This window comes from Columba livia, chromosome 15, assembly GCF_036013475.1.
Source record: "Columba livia isolate bColLiv1 breed racing homer chromosome 15, bColLiv1.pat.W.v2, whole genome shotgun sequence".
Classification (NCBI taxonomy): Eukaryota; Metazoa; Chordata; class Aves; order Columbiformes; family Columbidae; genus Columba; species Columba livia.
This window is the reverse complement of record NC_088616.1, coordinates 9,287,789-9,308,452: the sequence shown is the minus strand read 5'-3', so window position 1 is coordinate 9,308,452 and position 20,664 is coordinate 9,287,789. Positions and strand designations below refer to the sequence as shown.

Here is a 20,664-nt window from a genome sequence, read left to right as displayed (position 1 = left end):
AGCAGGGTGTTGCAGACCTGAGGAACTATATCCATATTAATGTATTTTTTGTTTTTGTGGGACTGAAGAGAAAAAGCAAGTTCACAGGACATGGAGCATAAATAGCAGTGGATTCTTAAACATTCCCAGTTACCAGATAAGAACAGAGGGGTCAGTCTGGGTGCACATCTCGGCAATTACACTGAACTTCATTTGCCACCTGGCCAAAGAAGAAAAGAAAATTGCGAAGTTGCAGTTGAGGAAATGGTGAATCACGTCTGCAGGGCAGAAGAGCCACACACCCCAGTGGTTGGATTGAACCGTAACCTGCGCCTATTACGAAACACAAGGATGCGGAGCGTGTGTTTCTCCAGCTCTGCTGATTAACCTTAGTTTTAACATGTTTTGACAGTGCTTCAGCTGTCAGAATGTAAAACCAGCCTTGGAGCCCCCTTCCTTTTCAAACTGGAGAAGGCAGAATTGACACAAGGCGCTATGAAAGGTCATCACATTAGCGAAGGCTACAACTCCTGGCCAAGCGTCAGCAGCTGCAGCACGCGGCTCCTGGCGGGAGCTCCGCCGTCAGGCACGGTGGATGCTTTTCACTGTTTTGCTGGTGACTCCCCATAACAGAATCTCTGTGCTTCAGGCTTACCGGTATCTGGAAGAGATGCAGAAAAGAATTCCAGCCGCAAACCTGAGCTACTACGTGCCGCAGCAGACCATCGAGGCAGTTCACCGAGGAGCTGGCGTTCCCCTCAGCCGAACCCTGGTTCCGGAGCACATCCACCACAGCGGTGCCGAGAACAGGGAGGTGGAAGAAGAAGTGGCTGACGAAGTGGAGGACCTTTGACAACTTACACTCACCAAACACAAAGCTGACTTCAATACAAGGTAATTTATTCTGTCCTCATTAGGGGTCAATCAACACACTGCTGGCAATGAGGCTTTTTGGTTATGACCAAGAAATTTATTTTTTCTGCTTGACTACAAGCAACAGTACTGAAGATAATGTATTATGTTAAACACTACATACAAAAATTCACATGTATATCCTGTTATTAAGGTGGTTTTAGTATTTTAATAAATTTGAGGGGGAAAAACACCCAACAAGAACTGTGTATTGTAACTTCAGGCCTTTTGCTCACCTTTAAGTCTGACCCTGCCTCACAACGGTGTATTTATGAAGTCACTCTCATACCTTTCAGACCAACCAGCCCTTCTGCTTACAGTGATTTTATTTTTTTTTCCTATTTTGTGAACGGCTTCAAAACTTGAGGTGAACACACAGTTTTAAAATTGTATGCTTTCAGGGAAGAAGTGGGGGGTAGATTTTAAGGCTGATTTTAAGACTGTACAAAAAGGATTTCTGCTTTGTCCCCTCCTGACTGCAGCACAGCTTTAGCTCAGTGAGGTTTGTCACATTTTCAGAAAGTCAGTGTAGCGGTTCGGTTCTTACATCCCATCAGTGGTGTCATTCCCTACCCCATGCCGCCCTTTCCACCAGCAGCCCAAGGACTATTCCACCACTGACACGGGCACCTTTGTCACGGGCACGTCCTCGAGGCAGCCCTGGGAGGTAAGTGGCCCTCTCCAGCCCTCCTGTTTTTCTGACAAGAAGTCTGCTGTGAGATCTTCCCTGTATTTTTAGCAGAGCGCTCAAATCTGCCAAGGTTATAAATAGCCGGGGGTGGGGGCTGGGGAGGTGTGGGGAGGACGGCAGCGCTCGCCTACCTTCCTGCATCTGTACACCCCGTACCGGATAGCCATAGCTCACTCAGTTGGCCGCCACTACAAAGTCCAGATGTCAAGTCAGGTTCGCTGGCTCACAGCTCTGCGCCCTCCCCCTGCTTCCTCTTCTCCAGCCAGGTGACCGCTGAGGAGGCCCCAGCGGTGCCGACACATCCAGCTGGCAAGAGTGTGAGGTAAAGGTCATTTCTTTCACCCTTCAGCTAAGATGGGACAGGTTCGAGTTTCTTTTTCAGGTTCTCCATTAGTAGCAAGTTCTGCAGGGCCAGCCTCCTGCAGTCCCCGTCTGGATCTTTCTCCACCACATCTGTAAAAGAAGCAGCCACTGTTAGTTGGGAAATGGGAAAAACTGCTCTTCAGTTAACACTTCTCTGCTGTTTCACTGACCGTCACAGAACGGCACTAAAAGCAACAGCAAGTGCAACTGAGCCCTGGCTGGACATCTGCACTTGCAGGAATTACATCAGACTAGACGGCAAAGACGTGCAAACTTGATCATCTCAAGCTGAAGGAGTTTAGCAGTGCATGTGGTAACGCTCAGTTCATTCTTGCAGCAGAAACAAATAGCTGTGTTGAAACACAACAGAAACCCTGACCTTGCATTCCATGGGATAACCTCCGTGCCAGAATTCTTACTTGTGCCCTTGAGCTATACATCACCTTTCTACAGCTGATGTACTCGCACGAATGCAGTTTGCAATCAGAAATCCACTTACTCAAAAGCCCAAAGTCTCAATTGAGCCACTTCCTGCAATCTAAACAGATTCTGCAGTGACACTGCCCTTCAAATGGGGGACAGAAAGAGGCAGACCCCAAGCTTCACCACATTCCCTGTTCTGAGGTCAGTCTTATAATAAACTAGTAGTTCTTTCACACTTTATGCAGCATGTAACAGAGAGCATGAAGCTGCTCCTGGCAGCTGTTATTTCAGGGGCCCTTAATGGGCCTGCAAAGTAGAAACCAGGATGCACGCAGGATGTCTGAGCAGGGGGAGCCTGGAAGAGCAGCGGGTCCGCGTGAGGATATCCTGTACGCACAAGCAGTGTGCTCCGAGCCCGGCGCTGTCAGCCCAAACACATGACTCACTCCGATGGAGCGGGGCTATTTATAACCCCAGGGAGAGCTTCAGCGTGGTGTTTCCACACTCTACAGAAAGCAAAAAGGGGGAGGCTACAAGGCAGAGCAGTACAAGCTCAAAAGGTAAGAGGCTGATGTCAGCGCTGCTTCTAATTGCCATGAGCATGGACCTTGAACTCCTGCTACTGAAAGGGAGACACAGGGCACCAGAGTATCACTTGTGTCCTCACATGCAACAAACTCACCTACAACACAGCTCTGCAGCACTTGCAAGGAGTGGGGAATTCCCTCAAAGGCAGCTGCTGAGGAATCGAAGGAACTGTTTCCTAGAAATGTTGAGGTGTTCCCTCACTCCCCTGGGAAGGATTGGACTACTCCATAGTAGGTCCAGCACAGCATTAATGGCAATGATGGACAAGTACAAGGTGGATCCAGCCTCTCTCCCCAGCTGAAATGTCCCAAAGCATCCACTAAGTGGACAGGAGCGTGACAGTGACTGAAGTAGTTTCCTACACCACACTGCAAACATTTTCTAATGGGGAACAGTTCTAGTTACAGCCCAAAGGCTGAAGGGCTGGAACAGTCAGTCACATTCACACGATGAACTGCGGGAAGCTGTGTGGGCTGTGATTTAATAACAAACTGGAGCAGATCTGTAAATTTCTACTAAATAGTTCATGGATAACATTTTCTAGCCCACTGTTCCTCATTGTGCTTTAACTATCACAGGAGAAATTTATATGCTTTAAGCTGAAACCCAAAGTGGTAACTTCTGGCCATCAGGCACAGTGCAGGCGGTATGCATGTGGGACAGCTTGTCATTTTTCCCAGCTACAGCAGCAGATCTACCACATGACACCTCTTGCAAATCTTGTCTGGAAGAGTCACAAAGCGACAGCAAGTCCACTAGCTCAAAAACCACAATTCAGTCACAAAAGTTGGCCTGTAGGGACTGACTTCACCCGCTGGAGCAGCAGGGAGGAGCCTGGTGCTCCCTGTGAGAGCCGCTTCACCAACAATCTTACAACTAATAGCAAAGGCGCAGCACAAGGAGCTGTTGTTTTTTCAGGAAGTAGCTCTGCAAGGATGCACAGGTTTTAAATTGCACTTAAATCACATCTGACCAGATATGGAGTTGACTTGTATTCTTAACGGTTTCTGACTGGTTTCTAGCATAACTTCCCCTTCTGCACTACACACACACCCGGGATCTTATCCTGCTCTCCTTGCCACCAGGCTCTACCATGCATTTTTCATGCAAAACCAGTACGTGTAAAGAGATGGACATGACACTACCTACAGGCATTAAAAGATGCTACTAGCTCTGTCATCCTCCTCCTTCCAAAAATAACCAATTAAAAACAGATTACGCAGACCCTCATGCTGAAAATACATTTATAACATTCCTGGAAAGGCTTTACTTGGCAATAGCAGTGTTAACTGCAGAGACCAGCAGATTCCTCAGAGCACACCATGTCATGGGAAAAGTAAAGTTCTGGCCCCACAAGGCAGCTCTCTTCCTTTTAAAGGGCACAGAGCTCCACAGCCTGTGAGGATCAGAGGCTGCTGTGTCACTGCTGCTTCCTGCCTGCTCCCCGCGGGAAGCCAACTCACCAAGAGTGAGAACAGTGAAGGAATGAACCTGGGGATCGCATGGGGTCCGCTCAGAACACGGAGGAGGCTTCAGAGCTACCAAGCACACAGCGCTATTTGCTCTGGTGCTTCCAGCACTCTGCGATACCTGCGATACAAACAGCTGGTGTTGATGCAAGGTGCGCTGGGCACACCATGTAAAGGTGTTTGCCATAAGTTGCTCTGTCCACCAGCAGTAGGAACTTAGGAGATGTGGTCATGTTCGTCTTCCTCCTATTTTTAGCACTCATGAAACCCATCTTCTGCACACATGGTGTAAACGGGCCATACAAGACTTTGCTGCTGCCAGTCAAAGGCACTGCCCAGATGAGATACGTAATCTGACAATACTTCCTGCAGCTTCATGTGGTTGGGTGCTTAGACAGAGAAACTGGGAACATCATACTACATTTTGGGGTTTATTTTAGTTGGCTTGTAAGGTGAGGACAGTCACACTTGGAAATGCCATATGCTGCTCTCAGCTTATGCTTTAGTTACCTCAGTAATACATCTATACAGCACACAGTGTGCTCTGGTATTTGCCCTAAACTTACAAGCAAGCAATAAATATGTTTAGCATGCAAGTCTCTGGTGCACGACACCAGGACATTCCTGCTACCATCACAACTAAAGAGAAGCTGCACAAAGACTGCACCCCTAACCAGAAACCCACTGGTGTACACCACCACATCTTACCTCCCAGCCAGGACTGAGTCTCCAAAAGCTCTTCTGTCATGTCTTCCAGAAGGTGCTGTGCAGGGACACTGAGGAGCAGGGAGGAGATGCAGGACAAGAGACCCTGGCGCACATACCTGTTGGAGAAAGAATTAACTGGGTAGAGCCTGCAGCTTCATGCTCTATCTTGATTTCTTCAAATGTTTGTGACTATGATGGCTTTTGCCATATTCCTACTGACTAGGAATGTAATTGTGCACCAGCTGGCAGGATGCTCACAGACACAGCCCCTGCCGTGCTGTGGGGCAGACAGTCCGGCACAGTTCAGAGTCCTGGACAAGCCTGAGATCCAAACAGAAATTCGATGTTTACAGCACTTTGGCTACATCTCTTAATTTCTTTCCAGAGTTGAATGCTGGAATTGAGTCTAAAGTTTTCTGAGCTCCCTGACTAAGTACAGATAAAACTATCACATGGATAGTTGATTAAATTTGTCATGTATCTCCACACTAAAAGACACTAGCCAAGCTCCTACGTTGGTTTGACATTAAAGCAAGGCCTTTGTTACCTAGTCTTGCAATACTCAGTCACAGGAACACAAGACTGGATGAGAACATACAGTTAATGGACAAAGTCATTAACATCCTCAGCCAGGTGCTAGTCTTGGACACAGACAAATCACAGCTCACAGCTGATCTTTAAAACCAAAACCAACTACAACTCACGAGTCAGTGTGGAAACGCAGAGCCCAAACGAATTCCAGCAGTGCCTTTCCCATCGCAGTAACTGCCTGCAAAACAGAATTAGGACAGAAACACTAAATACCTCGACATTCACACCACCCTACAGAACTGGACCTTGAGATACACTGTTGTGAACATCAAGGTTACAATTAACTTTATTTTGCAGATGATGAAACTTAAGCAGTAAAGCAAAATGATGTGCCCAGCCTTCCACAGAAATTAAGAGTTCTTCTGCCAGAAGCAGGAAAAGATTGTGCAGGGGCGTCTGAATCCCATGTCTCCTTTCTGACCATTTTTTCTCAGCCCTTTTCACAACTCTGTAGCACACGTGACTCAAACGTGCTGCCAGTCTAAGTGCAGCAGGCCCCAGAGCACAGTGGTGGTGCAGAAAGCACCTCGGAGCTCTCAGGCTGGAAGTCTCCTGCTCCCTGCCAGCTCCCGCAGCCTTTCTTACCACAGTGTTGACAGCCAAGTACATCAGGACTGCTAACGTGTGGACCAGTCTTCCAAGGACAAAGTGATCTTCCCCCAGGAGATCAAATGTTGTCAAAGGCCTGCAAGTGTAAGATACACAGTTGTGTAGCAGCGAGAAGGCTGATCAGCACATCTTTGGAACAGTCGGTGTGGTTATGCAGGGCGAGCTGTTCCCCACAAGCCTGAATCTGTATGGCAACAGTCATTATACAGTTATTCCCAGTTTAACACAGATTGTTGCTCCCAGACCACTAACATCCTCTACTCCAACAGCAGGTATCGTTTATTCTACCAACAGGCTTTCCCTAGAAAGAAGTGCCTGCAAACAATGGCACTGCCATACTAGAAACAAACCATTAAGATCAGTATTAGAACAATCTTGATTCTCATGGAATCAATTACTCAGCCTCTCTTAGGTAAGCAAAGAATTAATTGACAACAAACTGTGTCCTGTGTCCCATAATGTGGCCACAAGGACCAGTCCAGGTGACAGACCCAAACCTGGGACAGGGTTAACTTGATAACAAGGTTAACTTTGGTTCAAGGCTGCAGTCTGAGTTCTGCGGTTCTCTGTGGACCTCCCCAGGTGGAGGGTCAGCCAAGACCACTGGTTTGGTACTGCCAAAATCATCTGCCTCCGCACCTGCCAACAGGTTATTCTTCATAATGTATCTCCGCTTCTGCATGGTCTGACACACTTCTGCCCAAAAATGCTTCACAGGAGCTGTCCAGAGACCACAAATCCCTCTTGTCTACGCCTTACGCAGGAGCCAGGCAGCAGTGTCGTGTCACCAGACTCCCACGCAGCTCTGGGCTTCAGCCTGCTGCTCTGGGGTGAGCAGGGCAAGCAGAGGTTCACGCTGGCAGCTGCCATGCCCACACCCCGAGGGGCTCACGCTCACCTGTCAAAGTGCTGAATCAATGGGAAAAAGAAGTGCCCAGCAACAGAACTGAACTCATTCGGGCTGGAAGCCGGTTCCCCTTGAGATGGACCCTGTCCAAGAGAAAAATGAAGACTAGACACAAGACACAACATCTGAACCTTGCACTTCACTGGACACTGTCAAGACCACAGGTGCCCTGCAGCAATCCCACTGTCAGCCACTGCTTGCTTGTATGCCTATGGCTACTAGTTTCCAGGCTGGAAGGCTCACTTTCCCCTTCAGATCGTCTCACACATCCAAATATTTAAGCACAAAATAGCTCAGTGCTGCTGGGTTAGATATAAGAAACAAGAACATGCAAGGGATAAAGGAGTTTTGGAAAGTGAGTTCTCCAGGACAAACCAGAGGGGAGTTCTGGGAACTGTGAAACTGGTATCAATTTATCTCCCTGAAAAGCAGGGAGGCTGAGACAGTCCAGTCCAGGGACAGCTGGTCGGATGGAGGAGGCTCTGGGATCCACGAGGTGCAGTAACAGCTCCCTGCAGCGGCCAGACAAGCTCAGAACAAGCACAGAACAACAACAACTACCCCTCAATGCAAAGCAAGGAAATCCAGGTTTATTTTCCACTCCCTGCCAGGGGCGGACTATGGGAGTTGGCACTCTGCACCAAAGATTTGGCTAAATATGAAGATAAATTTATGTTTTAAGTTACACAGTCTTTCCTTTGGATTGGGTATTTTCCTCTTTCTGGACAGAACTACAACCACCCCTGTTTTTGCTGGATCTAACATTAGTTTGTTTCCGCCCCAGCCTCACCATAGCAAATCTCCGAGTCTTGCTTTTGATCCTCTCATCAACAATTTTCCTCCAGTCCTTGGAGCTGTCACTTCCAGGAAGAAGTTGGATACAAGGTTTTTGGGCACCAGAATGCTTGGTCTTCCCATGGGATTTGGGATAGGACAGTTCCCGAGCTGCCAAAACCAATACCTAGATGAAAGATGGAGGTTCTGTTAAAAAGGGCTAATCCCTCTACTAGGAGACAACAACGGAGTTATCTGCACCCAAACTGACAGGAACAGCAAGTCAGAAACACACGACAGGTTCAGAATGAAGAACAGCGACAACCAACTGGCTCTGAGGTACCAGCCAAGCACCTGGTCACTTATCCCAGAGACAGAACAGCAGCTCCTTCTTCAGACACAGTAAGTGAAATGGTGTAGGAGGAGTCAGAGGCAGATCGCTGCCTTTCAGAAAGTGGAGATATAAGACTGATGATGTTAGGGAACAGTGGCTTCTCCTAAGCAAATGTCCTTCATAAGTTTTGCATTCTGTAGGGAGGGATGGCTGTATAACTGGAGTGTAGCAGGGCTACAAACAAGAGAGGAATGCCAGGCACAAATGCTAATAGAAGACATTCCCATGCCCTCTGCCTGCTCCTATGAGGAATTAAAGGTAATACCCTTACATCTCAGGGAAACAGCAGCGGTACGACAAAGACACAAGGAAAGCGAGAAGTGAAGAGAAGAGCACTTACGTCGAGAATGTCCATGCGCTGACGAAGACTGTAGTTCAGAGAGTAGAACTGGGAGGTCAAGTACTTTGCTACCTGTACAGAAAAATCAATGTGCAATGAACACAGACCCAGGTTGGAAACAGCCTTCCCATCAATCTAAAACTCTCCATTCCAGGAGAAGTTCTGCTTCCTGTCAGGCTAACAAGAAGCCTCCAAGAGAAGAGAAGAGACATGGTGTGCAAATAGGGGAAAGAAGAACTCACAGGTATTGGATCTGTTGTTAAAACAGCTACTTGAGCTCTCTGACGGAGCTCCACAAAGCCTTCAATGCAGGTCTTCTCCTCCAGATGCAATAGTATTTTTGCCAGCTCCACGCTAACCTGCTCAAAAATGAAAAAAAAGGAATCAAATCCCCACAGGTGTTTTCTTTCTCACAGGATTTACACACCAGTTCTAACATTTAAGCAAAGACAATGAGGGTATGGAATACAGGCAACGTGTCTGTTACTTAGGAGGGAGAGAAAACACTTTAAGCTAAATGCCAACAAGACAGATTTCTCGAAACACTGAACAACCCCCCTGTGCCGATTTCTCTGTCCACTCTCACTTTGGCATCATGATGCAGGAGGAATTGTCCCTATAACTAATAAGGGGCACAGTACCACCCCCAAAGCCTATCCATCTCAGTAACAGGTCTGATGGGCAGCAGCAGGTTGCACATTGTTTACCAGACTACACCCCTGCAATTGGTCTGTGGAATTCGTGGTTGCTCTGTAAACTGCATTTCTAATGTTGATTTCTGCCTGGCAGAAAGCACAGCACTTCCTCATGCTTCTGGTAAGCTTGACTCGCAATGCATTTCATCTTCAGTGCTGGAGATGCTAAATGCCATACTGCTGCCAGCACCTTTTCCCGCTTCTTTGTTTCTTTGTGTTCTGCAGCCCCACCTCCAAACCAACTATTTCCTTCTATTTCCCTTCCCAAGCTGAAAGCTTTAAATGCAGGTCCCCCTTAGCCTGGCCTCCTGTTCTGGTGGCACGTTTAGTCTCCTCACAAGGGCAAAAGCACAATCCCATATTACAGCCCACTGTTAACTTAGCTCACGCTACTTCACCTCTCTTGTTGCTGCTGGATTCTTTCGAACCAAGCTCTCAAGGGCCTTGACTGTAGCTTCCCATTTGTCCATGTCTTCAGATCCTGTCAGGACTGAATGCAATTAAAAGACAAACAATAGTTGTTCACAAAATGGTTGTGCTTGGTTATACACCCCCAACTTTCTTCTGCTGCTAGTTTGTTCTGTTATAGGCAGATAACACTGACCCAGCACACAACTGGCATCAAGAACTAAACTGAAATTACTCGGAAACACTTGAGCCCCGATTACTGGAATCCTACAGCTTCTTTAAATTAGCTCTGAAAATATAAACCTACATCAAGATCACCCACCCAAAATCAGTAAGAAACAGATAAAGACTCAGCCTCAAATCTCCTACCTTCAATACAGTCTCGGATATACACAGGAGCCTTAGTCTTTAGTTCTCTATCTTCTGACATGTCGTAAGGGATGAGGTCATCATCACTGTACAAGAAATAAAGGCAGGAGTTACTCTGTGGGGTACAGATGTTCCTCCTCTCCCCAGCCATCCACACAAAAGTGAAAAAACCAGCACACAGATTATTGTAATATCTTCACCCTTGCACTGTCCAGAAGTGCTGTTGCAGCCTGGTCTGAAAGGGCTCCTGAGGAACTGCTACAAATACTCTGCAGCTCAGTGCAAGAGCGGTTTTGTGACCAGGAGCCAGGTGACCGAGAGACCAGAAGCTGATTCTTGGGATTTCTTTATATATTGGTAAAGTGACAGAACAAGGCAGGTCCACTGTTAACATCGGGAGGTATATCCATAAGTCCAAGAAATTTAGATAAGTCAAATGGAGTAAATGCTTTCATTAGATCACTGACTAATGTACTTGCATGCGATTTCCTACACAAAGTCCTACTCTGCTGCGTGCCACTCAGCTGAACAAGGTCAGAAAGCACAAGATTTGCCAAGAAACGCAGCTACCGATAGCGCCCTTCTCCTGACATCTGCTCTTAAGAACCTGCCATTTGTTTTCCATTTCCTACCAGTTTCTTGCCTCATACCTGTCAAGCTCAGCATCTGACGACTCCTGTGGCGTTACAGGGGCCGCTGTATGTGATTTCTTGTCACTTTCCAATACCAACGGCAGCGCAGCATCTGCTTTCTCATCCCTGCTGTGAGCAACAACAAGGATTAAAATCAATAAAGCAACAGTCCTAACCCACTAGCAAGAAACTACCCAGACCATCAACCCTTGCTGCCTAAGCAGAACAGCAGGTAATTATTTCTGCTGCAGCTTCCCACCAAGCTTGGCCTACACAAGGAACAAAGTCCTGGGAAGAGAATGGGGTGAGGGCACAAGAGACGCAGAATCTCTTAACAGAAAAGCAATGGGTAACAAAACCTAAGCTGGCTAATTTGCCGTGTTTCCCCGCACTAAGTTGCACCTAGGACTGCTAAGTAAAGACTCATCTGTGATAACTGGACCACACTGGCCTGTCCCATGTTTGAAGCTGTGAACAAAACCAAACAAATAAAGAAGAAACATCTTTAATGATTAATAGTGGGATGAATTCAATAACGGATAATTTTTTTTTTGTGCCCTTGTACCTACTTCTGTGGACTCTGGAATTGTCCTTTCATCTCTCTGCTTCTCAAATGCTGTCTCAAACAGCTGTCTACACTGACTGTGCCCCTAAAATGGGAGCAATAAACCTCCTGTATTTCACTGGAGTGCTGGACAGCTTCATTTGCTAATAATATGAAAAGCTTCCTTCATCCGCTGATAAAACTAAGTGCTTCAAAGAACCTCAGCAGATGCTACAGAAGTCAAGAGCACCAAAGAACCAGCCTTTAGACTGACAGGTATGCTGGATTTTTGTCAGGGACTAATGGGCTGTGGGCATATGGCCCAAATGCCAGATTTCCCTGATGTGAAGAGAAAAGGCCTGTTTGATTCTACCCAGGGACACACAAGATCCTGGGAGCACGGTTTTACCATGTGCAGCTATCAAACAAGCAATTTAATACACACTGCTATTTGAATTACTAATTTAACATCACTACACTGCATTGTAAGAGTAAAGTGCATTATAATGCTTAAGAATATATACGACCACTTGAATACTGTATGCAGTTCTAGTGTGTAACTCAAAAAAAAGTACAGAGAAGGGCAAAAAGATGGTATGGAGATGAATAGTAGCAATATCTTACTCATCATCTGGAAGGCTGGGGACAACACAGAATGGTGGAGTCTGCACCAGAAGGGACTTCAGTTCTCTTGCTTCATCATCTTCCTCATACTAGACATTCAGAATAACAGTTACTCAACTCTATTTGATAGCAAATCTGCTCAGCATTCAACATCTGACCCTTCTGCTGTGTGCAAGAGACTGAACCCACACAAATCCATGATCCATGTGTTTCAATTGCTGTGTTGCCAGCAGGAATGTAAATGCTGTAAAGTGACCTGCGCCATATGTAATCTTTGTCCCTATATTTAATAGTAGCACCTGATCCGACCTTGTCTGAATGTTATTTACAGTCTTTAAAACATCTAATAAATGGCAATGTGACATGAGGGATGATGCAGTTTTAAAGAATCAATGTGATTTAATCGCATAACTCTTACAATCTTTACTGGAAACAGCAGAGCATAATCCTCATGTCCACCTGGAAAATCTCAACTCAGAGCAGCTCTCTGCGGGACTGAAAGTTCACAGTGGTTTAGGTTTGAAGTTCCCTCTCAACTTCCACGGGCCAGATTCTGATTCCCTTGTGCAATACGATAATCCTCTAGTAGTCCTTTATTATCACCAGTTTACCCTCAACTTTGTCAGCAGGTTACACTTAAGGTCACTCTCAGCCAGCTGGCTAATTTCTGTACAATTGCTTTTTTATAAACAGATGTCCTCTCTGAAAGTGTTGCTGCCTCTCCTTATTTCCCGACAAGTGTTAGAACTTGCTATAATGCCCTGGATCACCTGGTTTAAAGCTTTTATTTCCTGTAAGCCCTGTAAACTAGACATAAATTTCATTATAACCTTCACCTGAAACTTCAGGACAGGCCCATCAGTGTTTATTTTTGAACTAATGCTCTCTGCTACGATCATTCCCAGACGCCGTATTTGTGGCAGGCTGCTGTCCAAGTGGCATTTCACACCCTCCATCATGCTTGTGAGAAGCTCTGAAACAAACCAAACCATCAGTGCATGAAATAGTGACAGAGACAAATACCCATCTTTATGCTGGTTCCCTGAGAGGGCATCTTTAGCCATTCACCACTCAATAATGGGTAGAAAAACAGGAAGGGCTCATGCAACTGTGACTCCTCTTTCTGCAGTGGCAGTATTGCTCTTCAGCACCAACAAAACCACACTTTTTCATGGGGTACTGAGTCAACAAAACATTACAATATATTCTAGATTTAGAATATTTCATTTTTCACTGAAACAAAAAAGGATGGTAAGTCAAGTAAATCTTAAGTGGCTTTGAAGAGCTCTAAAAACAAGCTGAAGTGAAACGTCATGTTTTGAGGAAGCTACAAATTCTGACCAGGAAAACAGTCACGGAGGGAGAAATTTCCCTCAGCACCTAGGCGAGCTCAAAGGGGCAGGTAACACTGGTATTTCTCAGCCCAGAGAATGGCGGCTGCCAGCTTCTCCAGGCAGGCTTACTGCGTTCCACTGACCTCCTTCAGCTCAGAGAAGCTTATCTTGGCACTGTCACATAAAAAAGAGATTATAAAACTACAGTACTGTTAGTAAATAACAGGTCACTGAATCACCTAAACAAGTAATTCTATAATAGAATGAAATCGACGGACAGGTCTTGTCAGTTAACCTTCCTGCCCCTCAGAGCCACACACACACAGAAGTCACTGTAGACATTGGAGAGAATATTTTTCTTATTGCAACAGAAACAGAAATTTTAGACCAGGACCCCACTGTATGAATGCAAAATAGGATGCCCTTGCCAGTAACTCGCTATCCCTACGTATCTAGTACTGAGGGGAGCAGAATGACACAGAGGAACTCGAATTGGATAGTCAGAGTCCAACCAAACAGCTGTTTATCCTTGGTGTACTTGTCCCTGTCCCCTCTGGAGCCTCATTTGAGCTCCAACTGTGACCCTATAAATTGCAAATCACACCATTCCTCTAACCAGTCCCAGAGGCAATCCTGGTTTTCTGGTGACAAAACTTAAGGGCTCCCAAACCACTGTTCAGGTAAGAACCTTAGTTCAAAGATATGCTTCTCCAATTTTATAATTTAAAGCTATGCACTTGGAATTGTACCACACCAGTGCTAAAGAAATGAGGATCCCAGGAGGCTACACTGTTTTTGCCAAGATGAAATGGAAAAATTTTGTCCACAGATCAAAACAAGATGTTTTTCTACTCACAGTCTGACCTCCCGTGAAACAAATTTATCTCCCGCTCCTCCCACCACCTCACCTTGTCTGCAGCTCTCGATTTCGGGCTCCTTCAGGTGGGAGAGGCAGATGAGGATGGCCTTGCTAATATACTGCTGCTGCTCCGGCGGAGAGTGTTTCACAGCGCTGCTGCTGCCCCAGGTCTCCAACAGTTCTTGCAGCACCTGAATCAGAGAACTCACGTTGGTTTGAAACTGATCTTTTCTTTTTGAAATGTACTTTCATACAGCATGTCGTATATTCTGATGGCCCTTTGGTGTCCATGCTTCCCAGTGCACTCTACACTCCCTACGAACGAAGATAACTTTGCATTTCAGGGCCCAAAACGTACCATGTTTGACCAGCTGAGAACTCCACACCACCTTTGGTTAATATACTGCTAAATATATTTTTTTATTTAAAAGTGATAAATATGTTGATTTCTCATAAATAAATATTATATAGAAAGCAATACATATTATTGTCAAAAAGCAATATGCTATTATATGGTTTTATATATTTGGGGTCATATTGTATATAGCTGCCAGTACTTTCAGATAATTTTAGAGCATCTAACCAGTGCAAAAAAACCCAAAAAACAAACAAAACCAAAAGAACCACCCCACAAAAACAAACAAACAAAACAAAACAAAACAAACCAACACCACGACAAAGCGGTAGATATTTCCAGAGATACAAATTCCCTAGAAGTTCCATCACACTGCTGGCTTGGACAAGGAAAATACCTGCATCCCCACTGAGGAGAAGGTAGATGAGAGAGATTCCAAAGCATCAACCATTTGGCACACAGACAGTTTTCAACCAACATCATCACTTGCTGCCATCTGCCCAGCCACACAAACAGGGGACAACAGAGGAAGCTGAGAGGGATGGAGGACACAGGCCATCTGTTGGAATCTAAGCCTCATTAATTTTGCTACTTGGAAGACAATTTAGCAATTAAATATGAAAAACTAATGCAAGCAGCACCGAAGTCTTTGATTTGTATATCATCATTTACCTGTGATATGCTAGGGCTTCCCTCACTCTCAGAAACCTTAACAAAAGTGTCTCAGAGAAGTACCAAACTGCGCACCCCACAGACACACACACACACTCACACAATAGCATTTTTCTGATCAGATACGTCACCAACAGCGTCACTTAACCGTACCTTGATCAGTAAGGGACGCCGAAGGCCATCCAGGGCCAGGTAGCCAAGGAGGTTCTGCAGTACTGCAGTCTGCAATGAAAACCATGAGTCCTGCTTTAGCTGGGCACAAAGTGGTCACCCAATGACAAGAGTGTATTTTTACTACATTAAGCTTTTCATTTTGACAACATTCAGAGACACAAAATTAAGCAAATTTTAAAAAACCCAACCAAACACACAAGTATTTGCTGATGAAATACATGGAAAACCAGGACAGAAATACAGTACAGTATTTATCATCAAAACCAGATCAGTGCAGTCTCAGGCAAACATGGAACACAAAGAGAACATCCCTCACAAGACCACCACAAGCCACAGAACACTTCCTAACACCTTGTGACAAACTTAAGTGCACAGGGAAAAAAAAATCCCCAGCCCTTGTCTCATCTCTTCAATCTAATTCTTATCCCTGAGGGTGGGTCATGGCTTCTTCAGCCTCTTCTCTCAGATTCTAAATTAACTAGATGTTCCCAGCTCCCAGGAACACTGACATTTTGTGCAACTAACCACTTGGTACCAGAAAAATAGAGTGCAGTAATTCTGCTAATTGCCAAGAGAGCACATGAATCCCATGATTTCAAAGCAACAATTTACCACTCCCTGTTCATCACGTTCAGTTAAGGGGATGTAAGTGAAAAGCTGCACAGCTCAGGTACGTGTGGAGAGACTTAAGGCTGATTTCAGAACACAGTTAAATCTTGCAAAGACCTGGAGTTCAGCTAAAAAACACACTGGCACTTGGAAAAGAGGAGCTCCTACACCGCTGTTCAACGCAGAGGCCTTACCGTGTGGCAATACTGCAAGAGCAGCAGCTTCTGTGTCACCACAAACTGAGCTTTCTTGTTTTTCAAAACCAGGTTCCCCAGCAACCTAGACAAGACATCTGCCCTAGCAAGACAGGTCAATAGCAAAATATTAGAACCTGTGAAATTACTGTCATGCTGCTACTAATCATAGGAAATTCTACAAGCAGGTATTTGTAACAAAGTCTCTGAAACAACTCTAAACTTTAGGAATGAGTCAGTAATTGCAAAGAATGTTTTCACTCATTTTTTTCACATGCCACAACACAGATCTCTAGGGAACGGTGCAGGTTCTACCTGAGAGGAAACGACCAGCTACTCCATCCCTAGAGTCTCTCAGGAAACGGCACTGTAAGCAACTGCCTACGCACACACATCAGAAACCAATTCTGCGAGTATTTGTGAAAAACCTCCAGCCTTTCCTCTGGATCAGGGAGGAAAGCAGAGCTCTTACCCAGGGGTTCTCTGCACAAAGCCAAGGACCACGGCTTCCATCCAGCGGTCTGGCACACATTCAACCAGTCGCCAGCATATTCTTTGCCAGATACAGTCTGACTTGGTGAGATCCATCAGGCGGGGTACCAAAACACCCAGAATTTCTTCTGAAGTTGAAGAGAAAACAGGTAAATACACCAGAACTAGTGCAATTGTACTCAAGGTCAGCCTGCAAATTTCAAGATCCTTACAAGATGAAGAAATACGATGTACAGCTTGCAGTTCTTAGTTGTTCCTGTGGTAAGAACTAAGGAACTTGCAGGTATTCCTCATCACAGTCAACAGCTAGAAAATCTCTCCTTCCCCAGCCCTGTAACTACCTGTGAATTCAGTGGCTTCAGGGTTCTAAGCAAAGCCAGACTGAAGGTGACTCACATGAGAGGGTTATTACTCAAGGGCAGTGATTTATACTGGTATTTACAAGGCACTTTCAGGCCACTGGATGAAAAGCACTAGAAGAATATTTAATAGTTACGCCCCAAATGGCAGGATGAGCAGGCTAATAACCTCATCAGTTTTTGAGAGAACAGCTCACATTCACACGAGCTGACAGAAAAGCATCAATATCTGTTGGATACGTAGTTGAGTAGCCTCAGAAAGCAGCGAGCAGCTCACAAAACCCCCAAAGTATTAACTCATCAGTCTCCCGCTCCCTCTGTTGATCATCATCATCACAGTCATCCTTCCATACTAATACAGTAAAACCAACTTTCCCTGTCCCCAAAATGGTATTGTAAAACACTCACTTTGTCTCCCATGAACACACACCTTCCCGAGGACATGAGAAACAAAAGAGATTGAGCAATCCAAGCCACCTGGGATAAAACAGACACAAGCTTAACAAGAGCATCACCAGCATCCCCCAAACAACCTTCAGAAGGAGCAGCATACACTTCCACAAGTACCAAAGCCTGAAAACACAGATTAACTTTTTCTCTTCCAGCACCATCTCTTCTTCCCTCCACCACATGCCTTCAGGCACAAAACAGCACCCAGCATTATTTATACACAATGACGACAGTCAAGAGACTGTAGTTCAATCCCATTTTAATACAATGGTAATAAAGCCACTGGTTCATTCAGTACCATTTAAATCTTCCATACAATTACTTCAGCGCAGACCAAGTGACCACAATTCAGCTCTGCCAACAGAAGATGCTATTTAACAGTTTCCAGTGGGATTTCAAAATCATAGAACCATTTAAGTTGGAAGACAGCACCAGGATCAAGCCCAACTATAACCTAACCTAACCCTAGCACTAAACCATGTCTGTAAGAACCTTGTCTAAATGCCTTTTAAACCCCTCCAGGGCTGGTGACTCCACCACTGCCCTGGGCAGCCTGTTCCAATGCCCGACAACCCTTTCCATGAAGAATTTTATCCGAATATCCAATCTAAACTTCCCCTTGTGCAACTTGAGGCCATTTCCTCTTGTCCTATCACTTGTTACCTGGGAGAAGAGACCAACACCCTCCATATTACAACCTCCTCTCGGGTAGTTGTAGGGAGTGGGGTCTCCCCTCAGCCTCCTTTTCTCAATGCTACTAAAATGCTTCAGGCATCTTTCTCATTCCTGGTATTCTATGCTTTTAAGCACCACAAACTTCAGCATGAAGACTGAACGTGAGGCTCTGTAATGCCCATTATCTGTATTTTAAGCACCAGCCAAGGTGGTCCACACACAAAACACTTTGTCAGAAGAGCTCTTAATAGCACAGTCCTGCAATCTTACCTCTTAGGGAATCAGAGATGTTCTGCAGCACCTGGATGATCGCACCACCCAAGAGAGGAAAGTAGTTCTGTGGGAAGAACACTGGTGGGTTTTTCCCCTGGAGTGTGTTGCTCACATGATCAGGCAAACACACGACCTTACTGAGCAGGGCCTCCTGCAGCTCGGGCGAGCCAGCCTGCGCCTGCTGCTGACACACGTCCCACATCAGAGCCGAGAGCCGCCCCTCCTGCAGGAACTGCTCCAGCACCTCGGCGGCCTCGCTCGGATGAAAGCTGCGGCTGGAAGAGAGTAACTGAATAAGCCCCTGCCCCTTTTCACTGGTAAAAAGAGATGTGCACGCTATTGTTCTTCTGTCGAGCTCTCATCACTATAACACCGCTGCTCAATCACATAGAATTTTAACCAAAATAAAAGCAATTTTAATTTATTTGTATCTCTACAGTTTCCTCAGCTCAAAAGGTTCCGGATATTCCACAGGTGCACCTGAAGAGACTCGCGACCTCTGCGGGGGCCCCCGGCGCTGCGTGCGCGCTGTGGAACCGCGGGGGCAGCGCGGGGCTCCCCCTGATCCCACCCACCCGCAGAGCCACGCGGCAGCCCCGCCCCGCGCTCCCAGACCAGCGCTGAGGAGAACGAGCCCCTGCCAGCTCTCCGGGCCGCCGCGCCGGGTGACACCCGCCCCGCCCTCCTCCCACCGGGGAGCAGCCCCGGAGCCCGGCCGCACTGACCCCGGGGACGCGAGGGCTTCCAGCAGCACGCAGAGCCCGAGGCCGGGCGGCCCCTCCAGGAAGCAGCGCTGCCACTCGCCCTCGGGCCGCGCCGCGCGGGGCGCCCGGGCCAGGCTGCGCAGGAGGGCGCCGAAGAGCGTCCGCTCCCTCTCGCCGAGGGCGGCCGAGCCCCCCGCCGCCGCCAGAGCGGTCCGCAGCGCGCCCAGCGCCTCCGCGGCCCCCGCCGCGCCCCGCTCCAGCGCCGCCACGGCCTCCCGCAGGGCTGGCTCCAGCCCCGCCGCCGCCGCCATGGCGCTGAGGGGAGCGAGGCCGGACCCGCTTCCGCCCGCCCGCGGCAGCAGCCAATCAGCAGCGCCTACAGGCGTGACGGTCTAGAAAAGCACCGCCCACGCCAGTCTTAAAGAGACAGGTGCCCTCGGCGGGGTGTGGGGGTTACAAACCACCCCGGGGCCACTTGAGCACCCGGAAAACGGGTCGTGTCGGGCAGAAACAACTCCCATTACGCAAGTGCAGTGAGAGGAAGCACTGGGGCACTCCTTCCGTGCTCCCAACACTCCCGCCACGTGGGAAAAGATCCTCTTTGCAGCCACCAGTCACCGCTGACAGCCTGGTGCACCCATCACTCCTTGGTACCTGGAACATCGCCAGAGCAGGATGGTACAAACTACACAATCTAAAGAGTTCTGAGCACAGATAAGTGGTAGAAAGCACCTGAAATTACCTCATCCTAAGTCTGGCCAGAGTGAAAATGTACTGCCTGCAGTCAAGGATCTCATGACGCGGCAGTGATCCAAGTGAGACCCCTGAGCTCTCCTGGATCACAGCATCTCCTCTGTGCTGGGACATCCTTCAGACATCTTGCAACAAACAGACATCACGTAACTGTGGGCAAGGACAGGTTTCTCGAGTCTCAACAAATTGCGCCCTGAGAAATGCAAATGCAGTAAAGCGAGTAATTTATTTAACTCGAAAGGAAAATTCTGGCCATAGGTACATACATATGCACAAAGCTATAGGTTAGTGTGTGCAGATCTATTCAAATATTCATGAACTAATGCACACAAGTATTTGTGTGTTTACAGATCTGTACGTAGGCTTTTAATCATATACCTGTGTGTCTATGTGATTTAACCCCTCTTTTTTAAGTACAGTGTGACCCTTGACATCATTGAATCTGCAATTAAGTCGCTGTTAAAATCACAACAAATCCATTGAATTGCTTTAAATCATTTTGCTAACCAGCTGTTGATGGAGCATTATTAGAAATAATATATGGACCTTGTGACCTACCTTTATAAATCCTAAATTGCTGCTAAATCAAAACAGTATTAACACGGCATTCTGTGCCGCAGGGTGAGTCCCCGGGCGGCTCCAGCTCTGCCGCCCCGGCCGCGGGATGGGGCAGTGCTGGTTTTACCGTAAAAGCGCCCAGAAAGACAGCTGCAACCTCACCGCTTCCGCGCAGAGCAAGGG

General features: G+C 46.8%; 2 protein-coding genes across 12 annotated transcripts in view; one reads left to right on the top strand and one right to left on the bottom strand.

Annotated features, from left to right (window-relative positions):
- Positions 1–10,844, top strand: part of IFT140 (intraflagellar transport 140) — a 79,681-nt gene extending 68,837 nt beyond the window's left edge. For 5 of the 9 annotated variants that reach the window (XM_021291797.2, XM_065030534.1, XM_005505666.4 and 2 more), the window contains exon 30: positions 629–1,095. In XM_021291797.2, coding sequence (XP_021147472.2) covers positions 629–832 — 204 coding nt within the window. In that variant the 3' untranslated portion in view covers positions 833–1,095. Of the gene's footprint in view, positions 1–68; positions 1,096–10,719 lie in introns of those variants that run through there. The other 4 variants (XM_065030537.1, XM_021291799.2, XM_065030538.1 and 1 more) reach the window with 2 other exon arrangements.
- Positions 928–20,093, bottom strand: TELO2 (telomere maintenance 2). Of its 3 annotated transcripts, none has more exons than XM_005505668.4 (20): positions 19,913–20,093; positions 18,464–18,741; positions 17,477–17,545; positions 16,690–16,837; positions 16,218–16,320; positions 15,394–15,462; positions 14,263–14,404; positions 12,857–12,993; positions 12,021–12,109; positions 10,871–10,981; positions 10,221–10,306; positions 9,842–9,933; positions 8,991–9,107; positions 8,749–8,820; positions 8,031–8,201; positions 7,232–7,323; positions 6,310–6,409; positions 5,838–5,902; positions 5,134–5,249; positions 928–2,035 (listed from the first exon to the last, which is right to left on the bottom strand). In XM_005505668.4, exons 1-20 carry the CDS (start codon positions 20,035–20,037, stop codon positions 1,932–1,934), a joined length of 2,286 nt encoding a protein of 761 aa, XP_005505725.2. In that variant the 5' UTR covers positions 20,038–20,093; the 3' UTR covers positions 928–1,931. The 3 variants fall into 3 exon arrangements, with proteins under 3 accessions (XP_005505725.2, XP_064886612.1, XP_064886613.1); XM_065030540.1 differs by lacking the exon at positions 19,913–20,093 and adding an exon at positions 19,192–19,517; XM_065030541.1 differs by lacking the exon at positions 19,913–20,093 and adding an exon at positions 19,192–19,517 and having other exon boundaries at positions 10,871–10,978.
- Positions 20,094–20,664: the final 571 nt, after the last annotated feature.

Bases quoted from the DNA above. Each gene is read 5' to 3' on its own strand.
- TELO2 (XM_065030540.1), bottom strand. From the start codon at position 19,481: ATGGCGGCGGCGGCGGGGCTGGAGCCAGCCCTGCGGGAGGCCGTGGCG. The intron at 18,742-19,191 runs GTCAGTGCGGCC...ACTCTCTTCCAG, and splicing joins GAAGCCCTCGCGTCCCCGGG to CCGCAGCTTTCATCCGAGCG. The intron at 9,108-9,841 runs GTGAAGTAGCGT...ATTTTTGAGCAG, and splicing joins ATCCAGCAGCAACAAGAGAG to GTTAGCGTGGAGCTGGCAAA.